At 56.5% G+C, this 23,276-nt stretch overlaps 1 protein-coding gene across 1 annotated transcript in view; it reads left to right on the forward strand.

Moving 5' to 3' along the window:
- The first annotated feature begins 6,492 nt into the window (after nt 1-6,492).
- TESK1 (testis associated actin remodelling kinase 1) overlaps nt 6,493-23,276 on the forward strand; it is a 31,254-nt gene continuing 14,470 nt past the window's right edge. The window contains exons 1-6 of the mRNA XM_079994866.1: nt 6,493-6,753; nt 21,320-21,441; nt 21,972-22,020; nt 22,201-22,347; nt 22,438-22,520; nt 22,639-22,729. Coding sequence (XP_079850992.1) covers nt 6,508-6,753; nt 21,320-21,441; nt 21,972-22,020; nt 22,201-22,347; nt 22,438-22,520; nt 22,639-22,729 — 738 coding nt within the window. The 5' untranslated portion in view covers nt 6,493-6,507. The remainder of the gene's footprint in view (nt 6,754-21,319; nt 21,442-21,971; nt 22,021-22,200; nt 22,348-22,437; nt 22,521-22,638; nt 22,730-23,276) is intronic.

A 23,276-nucleotide genomic window follows, 5' to 3' on the forward strand; every position in this document is an offset into this window, starting at 1 on the left:
TGGTGTCCCGTTGTGCCAGAAGTTTTTTAGTCCTGGTGGCCACATGACCTGGAAAGCTGTCTGCGAGATGAGCACTGCAACTCCAGAGTCGCCTTTGACTGGACTTAACCATCCAGGGGTCCTTTACCTTTTTTTTTTAATCAGAGGGCCTCAGAAGAGCCTGCTGGATGAAGCCAATGGCTCATTGAGTCCAGCATCCTGTTCTCACGGGGGCCAGAAGGCTGGACCAGATGGAGCACTGGCCGGATCCAGCAGGTGGTTCTTATCTTCTTACCCTACAAGTTCAGAGGCTGTGGGTCCTGTCCGGGCTGTCAGTGCCATGACTGTGCACATTCTGACCTTGGAAACATGGCGGGCCCCCAGACTGGCATCCTTTGGGCTGGGTCTAAGAGGCCTTTGTGGGCATTGACAGAAGAGGAGCAGCTCCAGGCAGATTCAGTGCTCACATGTGTTCTGTGTGGTTTTGGAAGAGGGAAAGCGAGGCTACGGAGAGTGTGTTGCCTGCACTGACTGGCAGCAGCTCTCCAGGCAGAGCTCTCTCCCAGCTCTTATAAGAAAAAAACTGCTCCTTTTCCCTTATGGGGTACCCAAGAGCCCATATAGAGTCCTTAAGCGGGTTCCCTATCAGTAGGAGAAAATAACAGAGGCCAAGCAGAGTATATTGAGAAGCAAAGCGGCTAGTAAGCCTGATCTTTATTAAAGGAAATAAACTATTGCAACAGGGTCCCCACTCACCACATGCAGGAGGGAGAACCCTGAAAAATGGAGCACAAGCCCTTATATAGACTTTTGAGATTGCCCACCCTGTAGCTCAAGACCACTCCAAAAACATCATACATAGGGTACATCATAGAAGGAGGAATTTCATGGAGAAAAAGATAGGAGTGAAAGTGAAGAAGAGAAAGAAATCTCATATGTTAATATACAGATGTGTCTAAGCTTATTATCCTAATACAGATATATTTATTGATAACTGTCAGGGTACTGCCATCGAAAGGGGGGAAGGGGAATCTCCAACGTTGCTCAGCAGTAGCACTTTGTCCGGGACTGGGGAGAGTGACACTTCCGGCGAAACGGAGGGGCGAAGTGGAGCAAAAGCTCTCAGAGGTTACTGTGAGCCCTGGCCCCGCTTCCAGCCAGGCTGAAGGGAAACAGACATGCAGCTTCCATCACCCAGTTTTCGCAAGGAGGTCAAATGTAAAGATAGGAGGCGGAGACCTGGAGTGTCTAAGTTCTTATGCTGGGGAGGGGGGGGGGACCGGAAGAACCCACTCCCGGAATCTGCAAGTGACTGAGACAGACATGAACTTTGGGTTCCTGCACTGTACATAGTTGTGCACTTAATGAAACCTGTAAAAGGCAAGTCAGAGTCCTGGCTGTTTACGAAAATGCCTCTCATGATCCTGGAATTGTACAGTTGGAAAAGATGGGCCTCCTTCTATCTCCTGCGAAGAAGTGTGACCCGCAATCTAGTGTTGTGTTTTTTATTTTGTAATTGTATGTCGTGAACCGCCCTGAGATCTGCAAGTACCTGTATATCGCCATGTCCGATATTATGAAACTGTTATCACGATGTGGACTTCAAACCAATTTGGGATGCTGTATCAATACATCAATATCAATACAGTGGTACCTCGGGTTACATACACTTCAGGTTACAGACTCCGCTAACCCAGAAATAGTGCTTCAGGTTAAGAACTTTGCTTCAGGATGAGAACAGAAATTGTGCAGCAGCGGCACGGTAGCAGTGGGAGGCCCCATTAGCTAAAGTGGTACCTCAGGTTAAAAACAGTTTCAGGTTAAGAACGGACCTCCGGAACGAATTAAGTACTGAACCTGAGGTACCACTGTATAGGGAGGTGTACAAATTTAATAAATCACCACCAGCATCGTCGTCGTCATCATTTCTCCTGCCTCTTCCTGGCCTGACTGGCATCTGGGCTGAGCTCCAGATGATGCCGCCTGCTCAGTGCTGCAGAGCCCAGTGCCCCCCTTGCCCCCCTCCTTTGCCTGCTAAGGAGATGAAAATGTCGGGAGAGATTCTGTGCCCAGACCCTGCTTGGGTCTAAATGAACCTTGGCTGGAAGAAGCACTAGCAGGGTGAAGATTAAACTGACCATCCATCCATTTACCCACCCCCACCCCCACGCTGCAGCCAGGACCCCAGGCTTGCTGAGTCAGCACATGGGCCCAGCTGCGCATGACGCCTCTGATATTTCCAGGCCCAGAAAGGTCATGGAAGCTGCCTTGGTGGAGAAGGAAGGCTGTGTGGAGAGCCTGGAGGAGTCTGTCTGCAGTGGGCTGGTGCAGAGGGTGAGGAGAGGCAGCCCTTTGGGAAGTGGTGCTGAGGCGCAAGCGAAGCTGCCATGCGCATGCCCTCCAACATTTCTCCTGGGGAAATAGGGATGTCCCATTCCATCCTGATAGTTCGACTATACCCCACCCATCGGACTGGGTTGCCCCAGCCACTCTGGGCAGCTTCCAATATATATAAAAATATATTTATATGTTTTTTAAAGTCCCTATACAGGATCACCTTCAGATGGCTCGGGGGTCAGAGAACTCCATCCCCTCCAACATGTCTCCAATGAAAATAAGGACATCCTAAGGGAAAGTGGGACATTCTGGGATCAAATCAGAAACTGGGACAGCTTCTCTAAGTCAGGGACATCCCTGGAAAACAGGGACCCTTGGAGGGTCTGCATGGGTGGCGTAGAGATGGACCTCTCTGCCCTGGGAGTCCCAGATACGGCTCACATCACCCGCTGCTCACAATGGGAGTCTCATCACACCCTCCAGGGCCACTTGCTGGAACAGCCAGAGCAGCGAAATGGTTCCAGGACTGATCCCAGAGTTGTTTCTTAAAAGCTTTTGTTGTGATTACGAAACACAAGATGATAAAATCAGCTCTTGAAATGGGCACTACAAAGCACAGGAGTCAATGTTCCCTTGTGAGATCGAGTGCCCAGGTACTCTTCTGGGCTAACAGGTGCAGAGCTCACCTTGCCAGAAGGATCACAGTGAGGAACTGGCACCTTGGGTCACAAAACTCAGCCTGGGGAGGGGGGGTGGACACACAGATGAGAAATGGGGAGCAAATGCTCCAAACCTCCGTTGTGAGGAGTTTCTCTGGCCTATTTACCTTGGTGAGCAGTTGCTCCCCCCCCCCCACAAGTGCAACTGCTGGACTCCAGAGTGCCCACTTTCCAGAGAGAATTTGACCACCCTTTTCCAAGTAGGCGGGATGCGGGTGGCGCTGTGGGTTAAACCACAGAGTCTAGGACTTGCTGATCAGAAGGTTGGCGGTTCAAATCCCCGCGACGGGATGAGCTCCCATTGCTCGGTCCCTGCTCCTGCCAACCTAGCAGTTCGAAAGCACGTCAAAGTGCAAGTAGATAAATAGGTATCGCTCTGGCAAGAAGGTAAATGGTGTTTCCGTGCACTGCTCTGGTTCTCCAGAAGTGGCTTAGTCGTGCTGGCCACATGACCCGGAAGCTGTACGCCGGCTCCCTCGGCCAGTAAAGCACGATGAGCGCTGCAACCCCAGAGTTGTCTGCGACTGGACCTAATGGTCAGGGGTCCCTTGACCTTTACCCTTTCCAAGTAGGCAGCCTTGCCAATTGTGTGCACCCGAGAACGAGACGCAGGGCATGAGGCCTCTGACTGGGACGTGGGCAGAGCGCTCCTCGCTGGGTGCAGAGCACCCATCGCCAAGCCCAGGCTGAAGCTTTATTGCGGCGCCTGAGAAGACCTTTCTCTTGGGCCGTGAGGACAATTGCCTCTGTCAGGCGAAATGGCCGAGTGTCAGCAGCGGGTGAAGGGCAGTCGTAAATCTCCCACAGGCAGCCCTGTCCCAGCGCTTGCGGCTTAATGGGGTGGAACAGGCAGCCCTTGGCTTGGAAGGAGCCTCGGGGGGGGGGAGGGGGCTGGCATTGCCAAGGGAGAGGCTGCAGCAAAGGGGGCATGGGCCTCCACATGGCTCCTGCATTGCGTGGCCTTTCTAGGAATGTATTTTCCAGGCTGGAAGAGAGACACCTATCTACATAAGGGAATGTGTATGTATATTTATGTGCATAGGCACCAATTGTTCAAAACTGGGAAAGGAGTACGGCAAGGCTGTATATTGTCTCCCTGCTTATTAAACTTATATGCAGAATTCATCATGCGAAAGGCTGGGCTGGATGAATCCCAAGCCGGAATTAAGATTGCCGGAAGAAATATCAACAACCTCAGATATGCAGATGACACAACCTTGATGGCAGAAAGTGAGGAGGAATTAAAGAACCTTTTAATGAGGGTGAAAGAGGAGAGCGCAAAATATGGTCTGAAGCTCAACATCAAAAAAACGAAGATCCTGGCCACTGGTCCCATCACCTCCGGGCAAATAGAAGGGGAAGAAATGGAGGCAGTGAGAGATTTTACTTTCTTGGGCTCCATGATCACTGCAGATGGTGACAGCAGTCAGGAAATTACTTTGGCCACCACAGGAGAAGAGAAAACTCCCTGGAAAAGACCCTGATGTTGGGAAAGATGGAGGGCACAAGGAGAAGGGGATGACAGAGGACAAGATGGTTGGACAGTGTTCTTGAAGCTACCAGCATGAGGGAGGCAGTGGAAGACAGGAGTGCCTGGCGTGCTCTGGTCCAGGGGGTCACGGAGAGGCGGACACCACTAAACGACTAAACAACAACAAACAACAGGCACCAATTGAGAAATAATTGCTGTAATTTAAATAGAAATACAGTACAGCTCAACACAGTGGGGTCGACACCAGGCCACCTCTCTGCTCCCTGGGCCTCCCCCGCTCTCCCCCTTTTATGGTTCATTGTCTTTAAATTGGATTTAGATTGGACAACCTGTGAGTTGCAGAAGTTTGGGGAAGGGCCATAGCTGAGAGGTAGAGCACCTGCTTTGGGTGCAGAATGTCCCAGGGGCAGTACCTGCTTGGCAGCATCTCCATGTGGGGCTGTGAGAGGCTCCTTTCTCGAATCCCAGAGGCATTGCTGCCAGCCAGTGTAGACATCACTGCGCAAGAAGACCAATGGTCTGATTCTGCTAAGGCAGCTTCCCATCAGGGCCAGATTTAGGCTTCATGAGGCAGTAGCTCCTGAAGGGAATGGGGCCCTTTTACATGTCCAGCTGTCCTTTGTCAACAACAAATTGTCACTGTTTTTTGTGCTGAATGTATGCTATATGGTCATTTATGGACCTAATAGGTATCTCAAGCCATTTGCACATAACAAAATAGGTATTTTATCAAAGTAATTGTTGAACTGAAATACTGTACAATTTTAGGGAGCAGGCTAGCAGGTGGGGCCCATGACTTACATATTGTGGAGGCTCAGGTAAGCCCCACCCTGCATAATCGATCACATGACATTGATGTGTGCACACACCATGTGAATGGGAATCCACATCCACTTGGTGGGGGCCCACCCCCTCAAATATTTTATTGTGGGGGCCGAAGCCGCCACAGCCCCCGGTAGTTGGCCCCTATGCCTCACTGCATCTCAGGCATTCTTCAGAAGGTTCCTTCCTTCCCCTGCTCCAGCCCCACCCCACCCCACAGCACATTTATTTACTTAGAATCCGAGACTTGTATAGTGGGAAGGGACCCTGAGGGTCATCTAGTCCAACCCCCTGCAAGGCAGGAATTCTGCATCTATTCCTTAAAATATATGTGCATACCGCGGCATCATATCAAACTGGTATACAGCAATAAAACTATAAGGAGGTTGAAATGTTAAAAATGCCAGGGGGAGCACGAGGAGGAGGAGGAGGAGAGGGGCTGGGGTGGGATACTCTCCGCGGGCCCTGACCCGGGGAAGGCGCAAAAGGCTCAGAGAAGCCTCCCTGTCCCTGCGCAGTCTACCCCAGAGACAGAGGCGGGCGCGGCAGCCCAGCGGGGCATTTCCTTGGCGTCGCCTCCCTCCCCGCGCAGCCGTCGGGGGGGGGCAGCTCCTTCTGGCCCCCGTCTTTCTTTTTGCGGGATTGCGCTTCCTCTGCTGCTGCTGGTGGGAAGCGGGGCGCAGGCGGGCTGGGGGGGGGGCACTGCATCAGGCCCCGTCGGTCTTCGGGGGGGTCAGACGAGGGGAAGGCGGAGGGGCAGCGCGCTGGCACCGCCGGGCGACGGGGAGAGCGATGCGCCGCCGCTGCGGGGCGCGTCCGTCCGGGGCGCTGCAGGGCGGCCGGTCCGTCGGGGCTGCGCGGCTCGTGCCCGCGCGGCGGCAGGCGAGGAGTTAAGGGTGGCCCCGCCCGCCCGCGCCGCCGCGGCTCCGCCTCCGCCGGTGCCTCCGCTCGCTCCGGGGCCGCCGCAGACCAGCCGCGATCGCCACGCCGCGCCCGGAGCCCCGACGCCGCCGCCGCCGCCCTCGCTGCCCGCCCGCGCCCTCCGGCCCGCTGCTCCTCCCGTCCGGCCCGGGGGCCCCGCCCCGCTCTCCCCGCTCCCCCCGCCGCCGCCCGCCCGCCATGTGAAGGGGGCCGGGGGTGCTGCGGGCCGCCCCGGCGATGGAGCGCGAGAAGGCGGCGGTGTCGGGGGCGCGCCGTCCGGCGCTCTCTCTGCGGCTGGACGAGGCGGGCGAGGGCGGCGAGGGGGCGGCCGGCGGGGGCGGCGGGGGCGGCGGCTGGGCGGGCGGGGGGCGGCTGCGGCCCTCCTCGTACCGGGCCCTGCGCAGCGCCGTCTCCACGCTGGCGCGCATCGACGACTTCTACTGCGAGAAGATCGGCGCCGGCTTCTTCTCCGAGGTCTTCAAGGTGAGCGGCGGCGGCGGCGGCGGGCCGCGCGGGAGGCTGGCGGGGGCCGGGGGAAATCTGACAGCCCCGGGCGGGGGCGGGGTGTCCTCCTGGTGGGGGGGGCAGCTCCTTCAGAGCCAGCTCTGTCCAGCCCTTGGGGTCCCCAGGCTGGGGGGGGGGCGCTGTACCACTTGTGTGTCGCCCCCCCCCCCGGCCTGCTCGGGCACTTGGCACGCATGCTCGTGGTCTGGGCCAGGCCCTGTCATGACAGCTGGGAGGCGTGTTGTTGTCCTGGGGCCTGGCACGGCGCCCTGGCACGGGGTGCTTTGTTCTTTGGGGTGGGGAGAGGGTGTCCCTTCTGGGCGCCCCCACCCCGTGCCTGTTCTCCTCTGTCAGTGTGCGAGTGGGAGGGTCCAGCTCTCTGTTGACAGCCTGGGTGAGGTGGGAGGGGATGGTGCCAGGGGGCAGGGCTGGCATTTTTCGGCCACTCCGGAGGGCACAGCTGGGGCACCCTTGGAGAACCAGCACCCCCTCTATGAGAGTGACCATGTGGGCACTGCCCTCTAGCCCCAGATGTGGAGGCTGGGGTGCCCTGGGGCAGAGAGGAGGCGGCGGCCAGCCACCTGGGGCAGCAAGCTTGTGGCCTGGGTGAGCTGGGCAAGGATTTTGAGGGGGCCAGAAGGTTGAGGCCCCCACGAGAGACAGGAAGGCAGGCTTGGAACAGGTGGCATGTTGGTGCCCGCTGGCTGGCAGCAGGAGGGGTGCCCCTCCGTGGGTCCTTTGGCTTGCAGAGAACTTCTCAGTCCTGAGGGTGGGCGAGGCTCCCGGGGTTCAGCCTCACACTTGTGGGCTCCTGGCACGAAGTAGCTGGCGCAGTGCCACTGCTCGGGGGGTCAAAATACCTTCCGCCCGCATCTCCCCTTCCTCGGGAACTCACTCTGCCACGCGGCTCAGAGCATCTGCCTGGCGTGCAGAAGGGACAACTTCCGTCCCCAGGAGAAAAACATGGCGAGCTGATGCTGCCAGCCAGTGCTTGCAATACTCAGCCTTGTGGGCTGTTGCTTTGACTCTGTGCCTGAGCCCTTCTCTCTCATCTGAGGCTGGCCTACCTTGCAGGCTTCTTGGAACATCTCCTGAGGTCGTTTGCGTGTGAAATGCTGTTGTTCTCTGAGGGGGGAGCTGAAGGGGGCAGCGAGTGGGCCTGGGGGAGCCAGGGGGTCTGTCCTGCCCCGGCGGAGAAGGAGAGTGGGGCAGGGTGGGGTAATGTGCCAGGGTCAGGCTCCGTCCAGCGCTCCCTCTTCCAGAATAGCCAGAGTTTCTGCTGTGCCCGCTCTTCTCTGCACCCCTTTGGTGTGGGCCCCCAGGTGACTGGATAAACTCTGCCTGGTAGATCCATCCCTCTGGCCCTGGGGCTCCTCCAGAGTCACCCACGAGGTTTTGAGCACAAAGAGGGTCCTGGCTGACAGCTGCTGCAGCCTGGGTGGCATCAAAACCCTCTCCCCACACTTTCACCCCCTTGGCAGCTGCCTGCTTGGGGCTTGGTGCTCCTGCGCTAACGGCAAGGCAAGCCAGGCAGGGGCTGAGGGACACATCCTGACTCGGGAGTGGTGGCCCCCTGTGTTCTGGACTGGCCACGTCCATCGCAAAAGGCCTCAATGCAGGCTGAGACCTGATCCTGAGCACCGTCCGGCCTCCTGCCAGTCAGCCCGCCCTCTGCCCATGTGCAGACTTCCAGGAGAGATTCAGGACAGGGAAAAGAAAGCCCTTCTTCACACAGGGCATCGCTGAACTTTGGAACTCCCTCCCACTGGAGACAGGGACGGCCACCAAGTTGGGTGGCTTTGAAAGAGGATTTCGATGAACTCAGGGAGGGGGACCCAGCTCTCAGTGGTTGCCAGCCAGGATGGCTCTGCTGTGCCTCCACGGGGGCAGCCAGGCCTCTTCTGAATCCCAGTTTCTCGAAACCTGATGAGGGGCGAGGCTTCTGGTCCTCAGATCCTGCCTGCTGGTTTGGGCCACAGTGAGAACAGGGGGCTGGCCTGGGTGAGTCCCCTTTGGCCTGACCCAAGGTCTTAGGGAGCCCTCCTTGCCCGCCTGCCAATGCCACTCGCTTGCCCTGTGGCTGCCAGCCCCGGTGCCCAGGAGGCCCCTCCCTTTGCAGGGCCCCCCGGAGAGGCTAAGGAGGGCGCTTGGCCAAGAGCCACCCTCCCTCCCCCCCTTCCCAGGCCTCTCCTGGCCGGGCTCTTGGCACTCAGCCCTGAAGGTGTCCCAGTTCTTGTTCTCCGGAGGGAGCAGTGCATGCTGGGATCCTGCCATGCCCGCGGCCGGCTGCCAGTTCTTGGCAGGACTTTGGGAAGGAGCAGAGGGAACGGCAGAGCGGCAAAGTCCCCTTCGGTGCCCGGGCAGGGGAGGAAGTGGGAGGGCTCTCAATTAGCCCTGGCAGCTGGGCTGCGGGGAAGGGCCAAGGGGCAAGGTGCAGGCGCCGGGAGATTGCACTCTGCATGTGTGTGTGTGTGGCATGCAGGATCCCAGGCAGGGCCAGTTGGGCCGGCCAGGGCTTTGCCTTGGCTCCTGAGTCATCCGGCCTGGCCTTTCCAGCTTCTCCTCTGCCAGGCAGATGCCACCTGCTTTTGGGCCAAGGACAGAGCGGGCCACATGTGCTGCGCATTCCTCAGAATAGCCTTGCTCTGCTGCCATAGGGCAGGTGGTTCCCCCTGTCGGTTCTTGCCAGGGCCAGCCAAAGGCCTTTTGACCCTTGAGCTCATCTCTGCCAAGAGGGCAAGCTAGGGTGCCACTCTGTGCAACTCCTGGCGCCCTGAACTCCTGGGTGTGTTTGGGCTGCCCCGGAGATTCTTGCAGCTGGTCTCCCTCGGGGGATTTTGACCCAGGGTGGGCTGATCACCCCATGGGGCTGGCGGCTTTGTGGGGTCCTGCCCTTTGCAGGGAACTGGCCCTCAGGCAGGGGAGGAGGGCAAGGGGGGCAGCCCAGGAGGGTCTCCAGTCACCAGGACAGATGCAGCAACAGCTGCTGCTGATCCTTTGGCCTTTTCCAGCCTCCAATCCCCCAGATTTGCCCCACTGTCCCCACAAAGGCAGCTGCGGCTGAGCAAAGGCCTTGTCTGCTTCTCTTCCGCAAAAAAGGACTTATCCTCTGCAATTCCAGGAGCAGCTAAAAGTGTCACATGCAAATTAAAGCGGCAGATACAGGATTGTGTGTTGTGTATTTTGGGGGGCAGCTGAAACGAGGAAAAGTTCTTCAGGGCTGCAAAGGCCCCGTAGAAAGCCCCCTAACCAGAGACGCTGAGCCACCAGGCCTGTAAAGTGAGAGCAGCCGCTCAGTGGCGCAGAGCAGGATTCGCAAGCCTGGTGCCCTCCAAGTGTCTGGGACTGCAGCCCCCCACCTGATGGGATTTGTAGTCCAAAACAGCGGCAGGGCGCCCAGTTGGCAGAGGCGCTGGGTGCAGGGCACATTCCTCTCTTGGGCCTCTCTGAGCCAAGTCCCTTTGCTCGTTGGCTGCATAATCCTGGCACTGAGGAGGGCATTCTGGGGCAGACCCCTAAGAGGAGGCTGGACTAGATGACCGCTCAGGTCCCCCTCATCCTGGGTCCCACGAGAGGCCGGCCTGCCCCTGCCTGCATTGCGCTTGCCAGCCCAAGGGGGCTCTTTGGTCTGATTGGGTCCCCGGCCCCTGTGTCTCCTGGCACTGATCCTGAGCGCCTCCGCCTGGGCTCCTGCCGGCCGGCCAGCGCTTGTTTCCAGGAGCCTCCCTTCCTTCCGTCCCTCGCTGGGTCTCTCCTTGGCCGCTTGCCCTTCCCCCACGGAGTGCGGGGTGCTGGACCCCCCATGCCTGGGCTGCTCTGTGTCTCTGGGCCAGTCCCAGCTTGCTAAAGTATTTTGTAAATATTGGAAGAGATGCTCAGGAGACCTGGCCTGTGTTTGGGGTCTGGCGGCTGCCTTGGGAGTCAGGAAGGAGCTTTTCCGCCGCTGGAATTGGCTGAGCTCCAATCCTGGGCCTTTCCCGGCCCCTCGCGGCTTGACTTGCTCGCTCGAGTCACCTGGAGGTCTCTGCCTCTGCTTGCTCTGGGTGGCTTGCAGCGATGGGGGGGGGGCAGACCCTGCCTTGGGAGCGGGGGGGGGGCTTGTGGTCTCTCTCGCCCACCCCCAACTACATACAGTGGGGAGCCCACATTTCTGCCTGGAGGTTTTCTGCGCAAGCTGTGTGCAGGGTTTGCATTTGTGGATTTGCGTCTGTGTGTGTTGCACATGTTGACAGCGGCATTTGCTGAAGGGACGCTGTGGGGCTTGGAGGCGCTGCCCTGCAGCCCTGCCTGCCTCACAAGGCTGGCGTTACCCCACAAGGAACAGCAAGGGCTCAGCCCTCCTCCTCTGGATTTGGAAAACTGGAGCAGAAGCAAAACCATCCAAGAAAGACAGAAAAATCAAATTGTGATTCCTGTATTGTGGCGGGTTGGACTAGATGACCCTTGGGGTCCCTTCCAACAAGCTCATGATTCTGAGTAGTCAAAGGAGGCTCCCGACAGAGAAAGGCATTCACAAACACACATGCACTGCACAGCCTCTGACCCCCTAGGCCCCCCTGCCCCCCTCGGTGCCTGGGCCAGAGTTTTGGGGCCCCTGGGGCCCCAAATTTTCCTCGGTTGCTGCCTCCGACTGGGAGGGGTGCCCCAAGTTGCCCAGGCATGGTCTGGAGTTTGGTCTGGAGGAGGGCAAGGCCTGGCACAGCCTCTGCCGCCTTGAAGGCTGCCCACCCACCTGCCGGCCGCGAGGAGTGGGCTCAGAAGCCAGTGGGGTGGGTGGGGAGGCCCAGCTGGGCCCCAGCTGCTGCCGGGAGGGAGGTGGGCGGCCGCAGCAGCAGCAGAGTGGCGGAGCTTGGCTCTGGGAATGTGCCCGGATTGCAGGCCCCGTGCCAGGAGTGGGTGGCATTGCTGCAGGAATCTCTGCCTGCTGGAGAACATTAACAGGCCCCCCCCCCCAGCCATGCACAGAGGAGGAGCAGGCCAGCTCGTGACTCCTGCCTGCCAGCCAGCCAGGGTGTCCCCAGACCGGGTGCCATTTCGGATCCCCCCCCCCCCCGTTTGGAGTGTCTTGGCAGGGGCCCTGCCCTCTTCTGTGCCAGGGGCCTCTTTGAGGAGTGAGCACTGCCCTCTGAGCCTTGTGTGCGAGGTGCCCCTGCCTCTGCCCTCTTGGGGGGGGGGCACCCTCCCGCACTCTCCCCTCCCCCAGGCAGACTCTCCCAGCCTGGCCTGCCGCCTCTCATCTCCTTCCCGGCTTGTGCCGAGGGATTATTAGGGTCATTAGGTGCCGCACCCAGCCCAGGGCTCATTAGAGGGGAATTAGAAGCCGGCTAATCTGGGTTTGCCCCTGCTTTGCCCTGGCGGGCAGCCGAAGCGACTCAGAGGGTGCCCACCCACACAGAGGCACCCAGGGGGGGACTTTGAGCACAGCAAGAGGCATGGATTTTGGAGTGGGGTGTGTGTGTGTAGAAACAACCCTTTGTGATCTCTGGCCCACTCTGCAGGGAGGTTCTGTGTGTGTGCGTGCGCACACCTTTTTGCAGTTTGTGGGGCCTGCCTTGGGCTTTTCAGCTGTGATTCCTGCCTTGCAGGGGGTTGGTCCGGATGACCCTGGGGGTCCCCTTCCAGCGCTGCCATTCTAGGATCTCTGCTGACAGCAGGACCAGACGGAAGAAAGCGGGGGGGGGGGGGGAGACATGGGTGGCTTTTGCAGCTCCTGCCAGTTGTTCCCCTCATCTGGGGGTCACTTTTTCTGGGGATTCCTCCTGCCACCCCCAGCTCCTTCCGTGCTGCCCCTTTGCCTCTGGGGCTGGCTTGCCCCACTAGCGAGGTGCCAAAGCCTGCAGGGGCACAGAAGGCCTTGCTGGGGGCGGGAAGCCCTTCCTGAGCCAGGAGGAGTTCTGAGCAAGCAGCAGGAGGGGAGAGGCTGTGGGGTTGGGGGGTGGCCGTGGGTCTTGGCCGAGGGCCAGCCAGACTGGGGAGGGGCCCCAGGCTCCCAGCCAGGGCAGGGGCTTCCACACTGCTCTTCCTGAGCCCAGCCCTCCTCTGTTAGCTGCTGCAGCCTGGGCCCGGCCCCTGGGGGGTGCAAGAGCAGTGGTGGGTGGTGGGGAGGGCTGGAGCATGTGGGGAAGCACAGCCTCCGAAGGGGTGGGGGTGGCAGCGTGTGAACGTCTTTGTAAGAGAAGCATAGCGCTGGGAGGGACCACAAGGCAGGAATCTTGTAAATGTGGCCCCCTGTGCCCTTTGGAACTCCCTGCTTCTTGACTTCAGGGAGGCGATTTCGCTGCACCCTCTTTTTCGGCGCCTGCTAGAAACAGGTTTTGTTTTGACAAGCCTACCTAGAGATTGAGAAGGTTGCTGCCAGTTTTAATCCATTTTTATTCCATTGTTATTTTAGCTTTATGAAAGTCTTAAATTATAGCTGTCGGTTGTTATTGATAATTTTATTGCTTAATCTTTTTTTGGTAAACGGAGGCTTTCTTGAACAAACAAGCAGTGTATAGATTTCATGAAATAAAGGCAGAATGACTAGACGCAGGAGGCTGCCTTGCCCTGCCCACCCCCTGCCCAGCAGCCCCTCCTCTGGCAGCCAGAGGCCAACGAGCCGGGCATCTTTTCCTTCTGGTGGTGGTGAGGGTTGCACCTGGGGCCCTTCTGCGGGCAAAGCAGAGACTCTCTTTCTGGCCTAGGGTCCTTGAGCTGCCCTCCGAGGCACAGTCTGGCCGCTGGCCCCCTTAGCCCAGGCACCTCCTGCTCTGGCTGGCAGCAGTGGCTTTGCAGGGCCCCCTGGGGAACAAGAGACACCCTTCGCCAGCTGGAGATGCTGCCAGGGCCCAAGTGGTGTGCCAGCTGAGGGAGGCTCTGCCCTGTCCTTGCCACCCTCCGCGTCTATCAGCGGCTGGATCAAGCCAGCTGCTCATCAGGTTCTGCCACGTCCTGGTTTCAGAAACAGGCTGGGCTGTGCCGGTATTTGTCTGCTCTTGCCAACGCCAGTGTGGCCGTAATCAGGTCAATGCAGGCTGGAGCTTGGGCCAGCGGTGGCAAAGGGTGGCGGAGGTTTTTAAGCAGAGCTCGGAGGGCCGCCTGTGGGCGATTCTTGAGCTGTCATTTCTGCATTTCAGGGGTGGGTTGCATGCCCCCTGGGGTCCCTTCCAGCTCTGTTGTTCTAGGCCTCTTTAATGGGGGCTTTTCCCTCACTGTCCTTGTGGCCAGAGCTTCACATGACAAGACCCGTTTCCCATAATCTTATGTAGGCTGCTAGCAAAACTTTTCTCTGTCATGGCAAGTTGATGATCTCTTGGTTTTAATTTTCCTCTGCGGTTTTTATTGCATATAAATACCGTTGCTATAAGCCTCTTTGATTTTTTTTTATGATGTAGCAGTATATAGTTTTTTTTACACAAATAAATGAATCAGCCGGTCTCTCCAGAGGCTACTGCCCACAATGCCTATGTTGCACCTCCCCGGCTGGAGGAAGTCAAACTCTGCCAATTATGCCATTCCCTGGGAATCACATGGCTGGAGAGAGCTGCTTCCGCTCAGATCCTGCTTGTGGGATCCCTTTGGAGGGATCTGGTTGGCCCCTGTGAGAACAGGGTGCTGGACCAGATGGGCCTCTTCTGGCCTGATCCAGACTCAGGCCTCTTCTGATCTCCTTATTTTGCCACCAGGCCTGGAGAAACACCAGGGACAAGTTTGAAGCGTCTTTCAGACTGTTGCCTCTTATCGACAGCATATTTTTTTAGTGTCTTGTCATCTTTTCCTGGTTTGTCCTCAAACAACAACCCAGTAAGGCCAGGCCCCTTCTATTGTAGGAGCAGAAGAAAACAGTAACTTTATTGCCATAACTCTCGCTTTGTTTTGTATTTGTGTACTTAAACCTAGATTGGTTTCTTTCCCTTTTTTTTGTAATGTTGAATTTATTCTTTGTTTGCTAAATTGTTGGTTTTTGAGTTTACTAACATGCTCTATTTTTGTGTTTTGATGTTTTGAATGTCTGCTGTCAGCTGCTTTGAGCAGAGCTCATTTTGGAAAAGCAGCGTAGAAGTAAAATCAACCAACCAACCAACAGAGGCTCTCCCGGCTGAGAGCTGGCCTGCCTGAACAGTTTTCACTTATATCCCCCCAACCCAACTCCGCAGTTGGCAGAGAAAACTACACTCTTTTATCTTCTCACATTAAAAACCAAGGATAAGCCCCAAATACCTGCACCTCCCCACCTCAGAAGGAGGATGGGGAATCCCCAACATAGAAGCATATTACATTGCCAACCAAATACGCCATATAATCCCATATATACTAGAAGATGAGACAAAACAATGGATGCACCTAGAGAGGGACACAATTGAAAATACCTGCACCACAGCATACCCACTCCTCCCAAACAAACGGTTTTCACTTAATGCTTCCTGGATGCGAACCCATCTCTTTCCCATATGCTGCTGTGCACTATGTTCTGGATATTCAAAGTATTTGCACCAATGTTCAAAATTAGCCAGGCACATGCTGCACCCGGCTCTTGCTTGCGACCAAGAGAAGATGCCCATTTGCCTGGATGGTGCCTGACGTCTCCCCCATCTGGAGGCGCAGGCCAGGGGATCCTTGGATCTGCTCTCATACACTAGCAACACATCCTGTCGAATTCTATCAGTTATACATTATCTGCAGAATCAGAACGAATGTATTGAAAATTACAACTTTCATGTCATCTGGCCCCCAAATGGCCCCCGGGCACTCCGTTTTGGCAGCTGTAACCCTGGTTTGAGGAGCCATTTGGCACCTAGTTTCTATATCTGAGTTTCTATTTTTGTATAATCATTTTTATTAGTTTTACATATAATCACATTGCGTAACATCGTATCTTCTTATTAAATCTTTTTGGCTCAACTGAGCTTAATGGCTTTCCTCCCGCCTAATAGTTTACAAACTTAAATTTTGCATCTTTGCATTTCACTTCCTTTCTTATTCTTATTCTTATTCTTATTACCTAAGTTATTACATTGCTCATCCTGAATAGGTAGCAATTTTATCTTACAAATCTTCAGATAACCCTGCTAGTGATGTTAATTGCTTACAGTTGTCCTTCAAACATAATATAAATTTATTCCAGTCTTTTTGGAATGCTTGATCTCGCTGGTTCCAGATTCTGCCCATCAGTTCTGTATCTGAGTTCCTAACTCTGGTTTGCACTGAAATTCTCCCAGAAATGTAAGCGCTAACATGTAATAAGCACATCAGTAGGTTTAAAATTCTCCTCTTCCGACTATTTTGAAATCTCCCCCCAGCTGCGAGGGAAAGGGCATTGTGGCCCAATCCTTTTGCAATCCTCGCAGGCCCCAGCCCAGAAGTGCTGACGCTCAGCTCCAGCTGGGGAGGACTTCCCTAAGTGAGCGTTGGGCAGCCACCACAACCTCATTAGGAGGCTTGCCTGGCTCCCAGGCTGGAACTTATCTGGGCCAGATCTGCCTCCCTGGTGCCTCCCTGGTGCCTGGCTGGGACAGAGGGGGCCACAAACTGGAGCAGGTTCCTTCTCCGCTGCCCGTGATGCCGCCTTGTTTAGACGTAAACAGAGGCCCCAATTGTTCCCTCTTGCATCACGTCCCTCCGTTCTGGCCTTTCCCTCGGATGCTTTTGTGTTCCTTGGTGCTCACCTGGGTCCCTGGGTGGCGCTGGCTTCGGACGACCTTGAAATGGGACCGAGGAGGGGAAAGGGTCAGGGATGCAGGGAGGTCAGGAGGCGGCAGGTCCATCTCTCTGTATCTGAACGATAATCTTGGTCATTTCATTGCCCTTTTTACCCTTTGTTGTCTTTTTAATTGTATATACGGTATATGTTGCTATGGCCGTTGGCTAATGCGAATAAAGTTTATCTATCTCTCTGTCTGGTAAACAGGCCTTTCCTCCTGCGTCCGAATGCTGGAGGATTCAGGACAGAGAAAAGACAGTCCTTTTGCACATAGTGCAGAGTTGAACTGCGGAACTCCCTCCCACAGGAGACGGGGATGGCTGCTGACTTGGGTGGCTTTAAAGAGGATTAGACCAATTGATAGGGGAGAGGGCTACTGATAGCTCTGTCTCCATGGCTGAATATCCATTGCTGGAAACCACAGGACTTGCTCTTGGGTTCAAATCCTGCTTCCGGGTTTCCCTTTGGGGCATCTGCTTTGCCACTGCAGGATTAGAGAGCAGGGCGAGGAGGGCTCCCTCTGGCCTGATCCTGCTGCCGGGCTCTTCTTCTGAGGTTCTGCTACGGCTAGAGTTTGGGTCAGCTCGCATTCTTGACTTCCGTAGGTGAAGTTCTCCCGCTGCTGTTCTGAGCCTGCTCTGCTGCATTTATCGATTCTTTTTTCTGCATTTATATTCCACCTTGAGCTCCTTGGAGAAAAGTGGGGCCATAGAATTGTAGGAAGGGAGACGCACAAGGTCATCTGGGAACAACCCTTTGCGTTTCAGAAAACGAACCCAAGCCAACCTGCTGGATCATCCCTGCCTGGGCTTTTATGGCTGGCGGGGGCTTGACCTCTGGTCCTGCTGGCTAGCTTCTGGCCTGGCTTTGGCACAGCAAGGGGCTGTGCGGGTTGGGCTAGATGACCCCTGGGGGTCCCTTCCAGCTCTACAATTCTATGATTGGAAGGACGAGCCAGATCAAAGTGTCTGCGATCCACGAACATTAACTCTGTTATCTGGAGCCTGATCAGTCAGGCTGGATTCTGGAACATGCTTGGTTTATCAGCCCTGCACTTTGGAGCAAATCCTGGAATGTGATTTACGGTTTTTCTATTCATTTCTGTAAGCCCAGAGGACGGGCCCTTCCTCCGAAGGGAGCTGGCAGAGGGGGTGTTCTGGAGAAGTCTCTGCTGCATAAATGTCAGGCTCCAAAATTGGACATCCTGCCTGAATAAACAGGCTGGGAAGAAGGCCTTAACTCTTGCAAGGCGCTTGCATTTGAGTTTAGGGGGAAAGCGCCAGACATGAGTTTGGGGTGGAGTTTCCTTCCATGCTGCTGGCAAAATGTTAGAAGGTAGTTCTGCTCCAACCCTGAGGACTAGAAGGCTGCTGCGTGGCTTTTCCTTTGGCCAGACCCAACGGCTGGAGCATCTGTGGGGCTGGCAGCCTTCTTGGTCCTCCGTCTTGCAGGGAGTCCCTGCCGGCCCTGAGGTGCTTCTGATGGAAGGTGACACCTGTGACAGGTGATCTCTGGGCCACCATTTGGTGCGAGAGAGCTCAGTAATTGAAGGTCTTGGCGGAAGGGATGCATTAGTGAGGCTGGGCTATCGCCTTTCACACACCGGGCCTTGGCAGCAGTTGGTGAGACAAACACTCCTTGCCTGGCACCTGAGAGCGTCTGCCCTGCTGAGCTCTGGTCCCTTGCAGGACAATGGTGGGAAGAGGTGGCATGGCCAAGGAGAGTCTTGGGGGTCTGTCTGTCCTGGGCACAGAAAATCATTGTGGAAGCACAGAATGGCTGAGTTGGAAGGGACCCCAGGGGTCATCTAGACCTACCCCTCGCAATGCAGGAATAAATGCAGGCGGCAAACTCTCCTTCCTTGGAGGTTCTTAAACAGAGGTGGGAGGGGCCCCTGTCAGGAGTTTTTTTATTATTATTATTATTATTATTATTATTATTATTATTATTACAAAACTTAAATTTTATTGGATGTGAAACCAACCGCCTACAGAGGTATAATCCTGAACCACGATACCTTGCCCCACCGGGGTGTACATTTATGAACTCAAAGCTTCGCTGTAAATCATTGCTGTGGCACCCAGGAATACGTCACTTTCCTGGGTGCCACGACAATGATTTACAGCGAAGCTTTGAGTTCATAAATGTTCACCACTTGGTCCCCATTGCGGTCCAGATCTTTCATTAATGCCTGTATCTCTGCGTCCTGCAGTTTCGGTCCAACGGTGAGCTCCTTCTGCACCAGCTCCTTCAATTCCTTCTTGCTTAGGGTGGTCTTATCGCCATCTTTGCCGGCATATCTGTGGAAGGTGACAACCGGCAGGCCAATAGCTTGGTCAAGAGGTGGTGCCATGGTGAGAGATCAGAAGCAAGAGGGTCCAGTGCTGAGTGGCAGGAAGCGATGGGGAAAGTGGGAGCCCTGTCTGGAGTTTTTGAGCTGTGGGGTTGGACTAGAGGACCCTTGAAGGTCCCTCTGTGAAAGGCTGATGGCAGCCCTATGCCCAGCCCCACTCCACAGCATCCCCTGACCTGAGCTGGGGGGGGGTTATGCCCTTGCCAATCATGCTGGGGTCGAGCCTTGGCCCACCTTGAGTTTCTCTCACCAGGCAGCCCTGCGCTGGGTCAGACTCAGCCCCAGAACGCTTCCAGGCTGATGTGAAGGCATCACGAAGCAGAGGGTCCCTGAGCATGTGAAGAGTGCACCTGGGATTTGGGGGCACAGTGGGTGGAGGATGTGCTCTTCCACTCGGTACAGGATAGCTCAGTCAGTAAAGCATCTCCGGTTCAGGGGTTCAAGCCCCACATGGGGCAAAAGATTCCTGCATTTTGGGGTTGGACTAGATGACCCTGATGGTCCCTTCTAACTCTGCAGTTCTGTGATTCAGCTGGATGGTGCTCTTCTTTAGAGACATTTTGCAAGGGGACTCCTTCCTTCCTTCCTTCCTTCCCTCTGGGGTCCTGCAGCCACCAGCCCTGGGTCTCCCCTGCCCCCCAATCTGTTCTGCCCAGACCCCCTTGCCCCCTTCCTCCTCGTCTTCCCTGGGGTTGCAGGGGGGGAAGCAGCAAGAGGCGGCGCAGGAGGAGCAGGCAGCCTCCCCCGCCGCCGGGCCTTGGAGCATCGACTAAAAAGGGCAAGAGCAACAGCTGACGGCAGCAGCCAGGAATCTGGGAGACAGCCCCTGGGAGGAGGACTCCCTGCAGGGGGGAGAAGCAGCTGCTGGGCCCGGCTGGGGGGGCCAGCTGTCTCAGAGGCCTGCAGGTGTGGGCTAGCGCAGACGCCTCTCTCCCCTCCCCATGCCAGGAAGCCGGGGGGGGGGGGTCTTCCATGGGAGCAGCTTCTGGCTGGGCTGTCATGGAAAACCTCCCATTTGCATAGCCCTTCTCCCCTCACCAGCTGCTTCCATGGCATATGGAGAGCTGCAGAACGTGGGGGGGGGGGCAGTGGCAAAACTACCTGCTCTGGCACTGGGAGCGACGTACATTCGGGGGCATAGCTGTTGCGCATCCCGGGGGGTGTGGCGCGCCATCTGCGGTGGGTGCGTCGGGGGGGGGTGCGCAGCACACCGCAACATGTCCTGGGGCATGCACGGCGAGTGCCAAGCATCCTGGAAATGTGCAGCGAGCACTGAGCGTCCCAGGGGGTGGGGGCAGGGGCAGCAGCGACATCAACCCCCCAGATGGCACCCAGGGCGGACCGCCCCCCGCCCCCCTTCGTCCACCAGTGGGGGGAGGGAAACTAGTCCAGCATCATGACCTCAAAACGGTGTGATGGGAATTTTGAGGTCTTAGATATGTGTTAAATGTTCATAAGTGTACCAGCCAAGCATGTACATAGATTGCATGTATAATGTATGGAGTTGTGGTCTTGAGCTCCAGGGCAGGGAATTTAAAATGTCTATACAGTATAAGGCCTTGCGCGCCATTGTTCTGGGTTCCTCCTCCTTTCCTGCGTGTGAGGGGAGTACCCGGCTGCAACAGTTCAATAAAGATCTGGCTTACTAGCTGCTTGCTTCTCAATATTCTCTGCCTCGCCTCTGTTATTTTCTCCTACCAATAGAGAACCTACATAAGGACTCTATATGGGCTCTTGGATACCCCATAAGTGAAAAAGGGCAGATTTTGTTTACAACAGTGGCCAATGACCCCCCTCTTCTGAGAAGCCCACAAGCCTATACGTATTTTATCAAAGTAATTGTTGAACTGAAATGTTGCTGTATGTAGGTTTTATTTTATTTGTTTTTTTTATCTTACATTTTAGAAATGTCCATCCAGTTGTTTTTTCCTTTAAATTTTTTGGGGGCCCCCCAAGAGAGTGGGGCCTTAAGCTAGAGCTTGTTTAGCTTATACTCAGGGGCGAACGAAGGCGTCATGACACCAGGGCGGGAAACCGCTATGTATGGCGCATGTGCAGCTTCGCTACGTATGGCGCATGCACCGAATGTATTAATGCCGCACATGCACTGTACATAGCAGTTTGCCAGCAGCGTCGCTCGAGCGCCATACGAACACATGTGCATATGTGCAGAGTTGTTATGGACGTATGTACAGCACATGTGCGGCGTTGTTATGTACGGCGCATGCATGTGACGCCACACATGCACTGGACATAGTGGTTTGCTGCCGGCGCTGGGCTCCTCTGCTCGCGGCTGCAGCCGCAAACAGAGGATCTTCCACATGCGGCTGTGGTGGTGCAATGGCTGCTCATGCCGCTGCGAGCCCCTGCAGGGTGCCTTCTTGTCACCCCCCAGACATGGCACCCAGGGCACCCTGCCCCCCCCCCCGCAACGCCACTGCTTATACGTAAATCCGTCACTGAATGCAAAAGCTACTCCCCCCCCTCAAGGACCGGCTCCGCTCTCCCTGCAGGTGAGGCATCGCCAGTCGGGGCAGATCATGGTGCTGAAGATGAACAAGCTGATGAGTAACCGCGGCAACATGCTGCGCGAGGTGCAGCTCATGAACCGCCTCTCCCACCCCAACATCCTCCGGTGAGGCTGCCTCGGTGGGGGTCGGGGGTTGGATTTGAGTGGGGGGCTCTGGCCAAAGGGGGTGCTCAGCCTGACCTGAGGGGGTTCCGGGCACCGCCCCCCAACCTCCGCCTGCCCTAGGTCTTTTGCAGGGAGCTCAAGGAACATCTCCTGGAAGATTCTGGCTTCAGTTCAAAAGAGCCAGCGCTTCGTTCCAGCAGAGGAGATGGAGAGCTCTGGAGAGTTGGGGCTTCTCTTGTGAAGTACATTGAGGAGGGTGGATCTCAATGTTAGAAAGTGGGGGTTTGAGTGGACTGGGCTCCTCCTATCCCCCCCCAAAAAAGTCTGGAGCTCTGTGTCCTCCTTCCTGGTTGCCAGAGGCGCTGTTCCCATTTTACAGACCGGGGACCTGAGGCTGAGGGTCGCTTGCTCTTCTGCCCTGGGCAAGGGGTCGGAGGGGCGTGGATGCCTCCTGTCCCCAGGGCAGAGTGTGTGAGGGGAGGGTCCCCCGGCATCCTGACGGGTCCTTCTGTCTCCCCCTCTCGTTCCAGGTTCATGGGCGTCTGCGTCCACCAAGGCCAGCTTCACGCGCTGACGGAGGTGAGGCTCACCTGCCTGCCCGCCTGGGCCCAGGAAAGGTGGATGGGGAGCCACTGCGATCCCTTGAGGGGAGGCTGGGGGCCGGAGAGAGAGGCCGGGTGGGTCTGCCTAGAACTGTAGAGTTGGCAGGGACCCCCAGAGCCCATCTAACCCACCCCCTGTTGTTCCTCCTCCCCGCAGTACATCAACGGTGGCAACCTGGAGCAGCTGCTGGACAGCCCCACCCCGCTGCCCTGGCCCGTCCGCGTCAAGCTGGCCCTGGACATCGCCCGCGGCCTCCGCTACCTGCACAGCAAGGGCATCTTCCACCGTGACCTCACCTCCAAGGTAAGCATGGGGTGCCCCCCGGCCCCCTCCCCGCCCTCCCCTCTCCTGCCTCGGATGCCTGTGACGCCTCTTCTTCCTCCCTCTGCTCAGAACTGCCTTGTGAGAAGTGAGGACAACGGCTACACGGCCGTCGTGGGAGACTTTGGCCTGGCGGAGAAGATCCCCACCTACAGGTGAGGCGGGTGGCCCTTCCTGGCCAGGGGGAGCCGTGCGGGGGCCGGAGGGGTGTCCTGCTGGGCTTTGGCTGACCTCTTTCTCCCGGTCCTGCCCCCCTTTCTGCTTCCTCCCCAGTGACGGGGGCGAGAAGGAGCCTCTGGCCGTCGTCGGCTCTCCGTACTGGATGGCCCCGGAGGTCCTGCGTGGGGAGCTGTACAACGAGAAGGTAGGACCGTAAGGGGGGGGCAGAGGGGGCCCATTCAGCGCACGACGGCCACAGGGCTGCCCTCCCAGGCATAGTCAGAATCGCAGAATTGGAGAGTTGCAAGGGACCATCGGGGTCATCCAGTCCAACCCTGCGATGCAGGAATCTTCTGCCCAGTACGGGATTCAAACCCACAACTCTTGAGATTAAGAGTCTCAGACTCTACCATCTTCAGAGGATAAGTAGCCCTTGTGGCTAGTTGGACTGGGCAATATATCATCCAAAACCAGTTTGAAGCTCATATCATATCGGTTTCATAATTTTTGACCTAGCAAGATATTGTGAATCAGTGTGTGATTTTGCTATGCAAAAACCACAATGCCGGAGAAACCATGAAGGCAGCTGATGCCTCTGCTTGGCTCCATCCTTATTCCAGACATTGTGCTATATCAGTGCATCATGATTAGGTAAACGGCGTTTCCTTGCGCTCTGGTTTCCGTCACGGTGTCCCGTTGTGTCAGAAGCGGTTTAGTCCTGCTGGCCACATGAGCCAGAAAGCTGTCTGTGG

Source organism: Podarcis cretensis (assembly GCF_951804945.1).
Source record: "Podarcis cretensis genome assembly, chromosome: 11".
Lineage (NCBI taxonomy): Eukaryota > Metazoa > Chordata > Lepidosauria > Squamata > Lacertidae > Podarcis > Podarcis cretensis.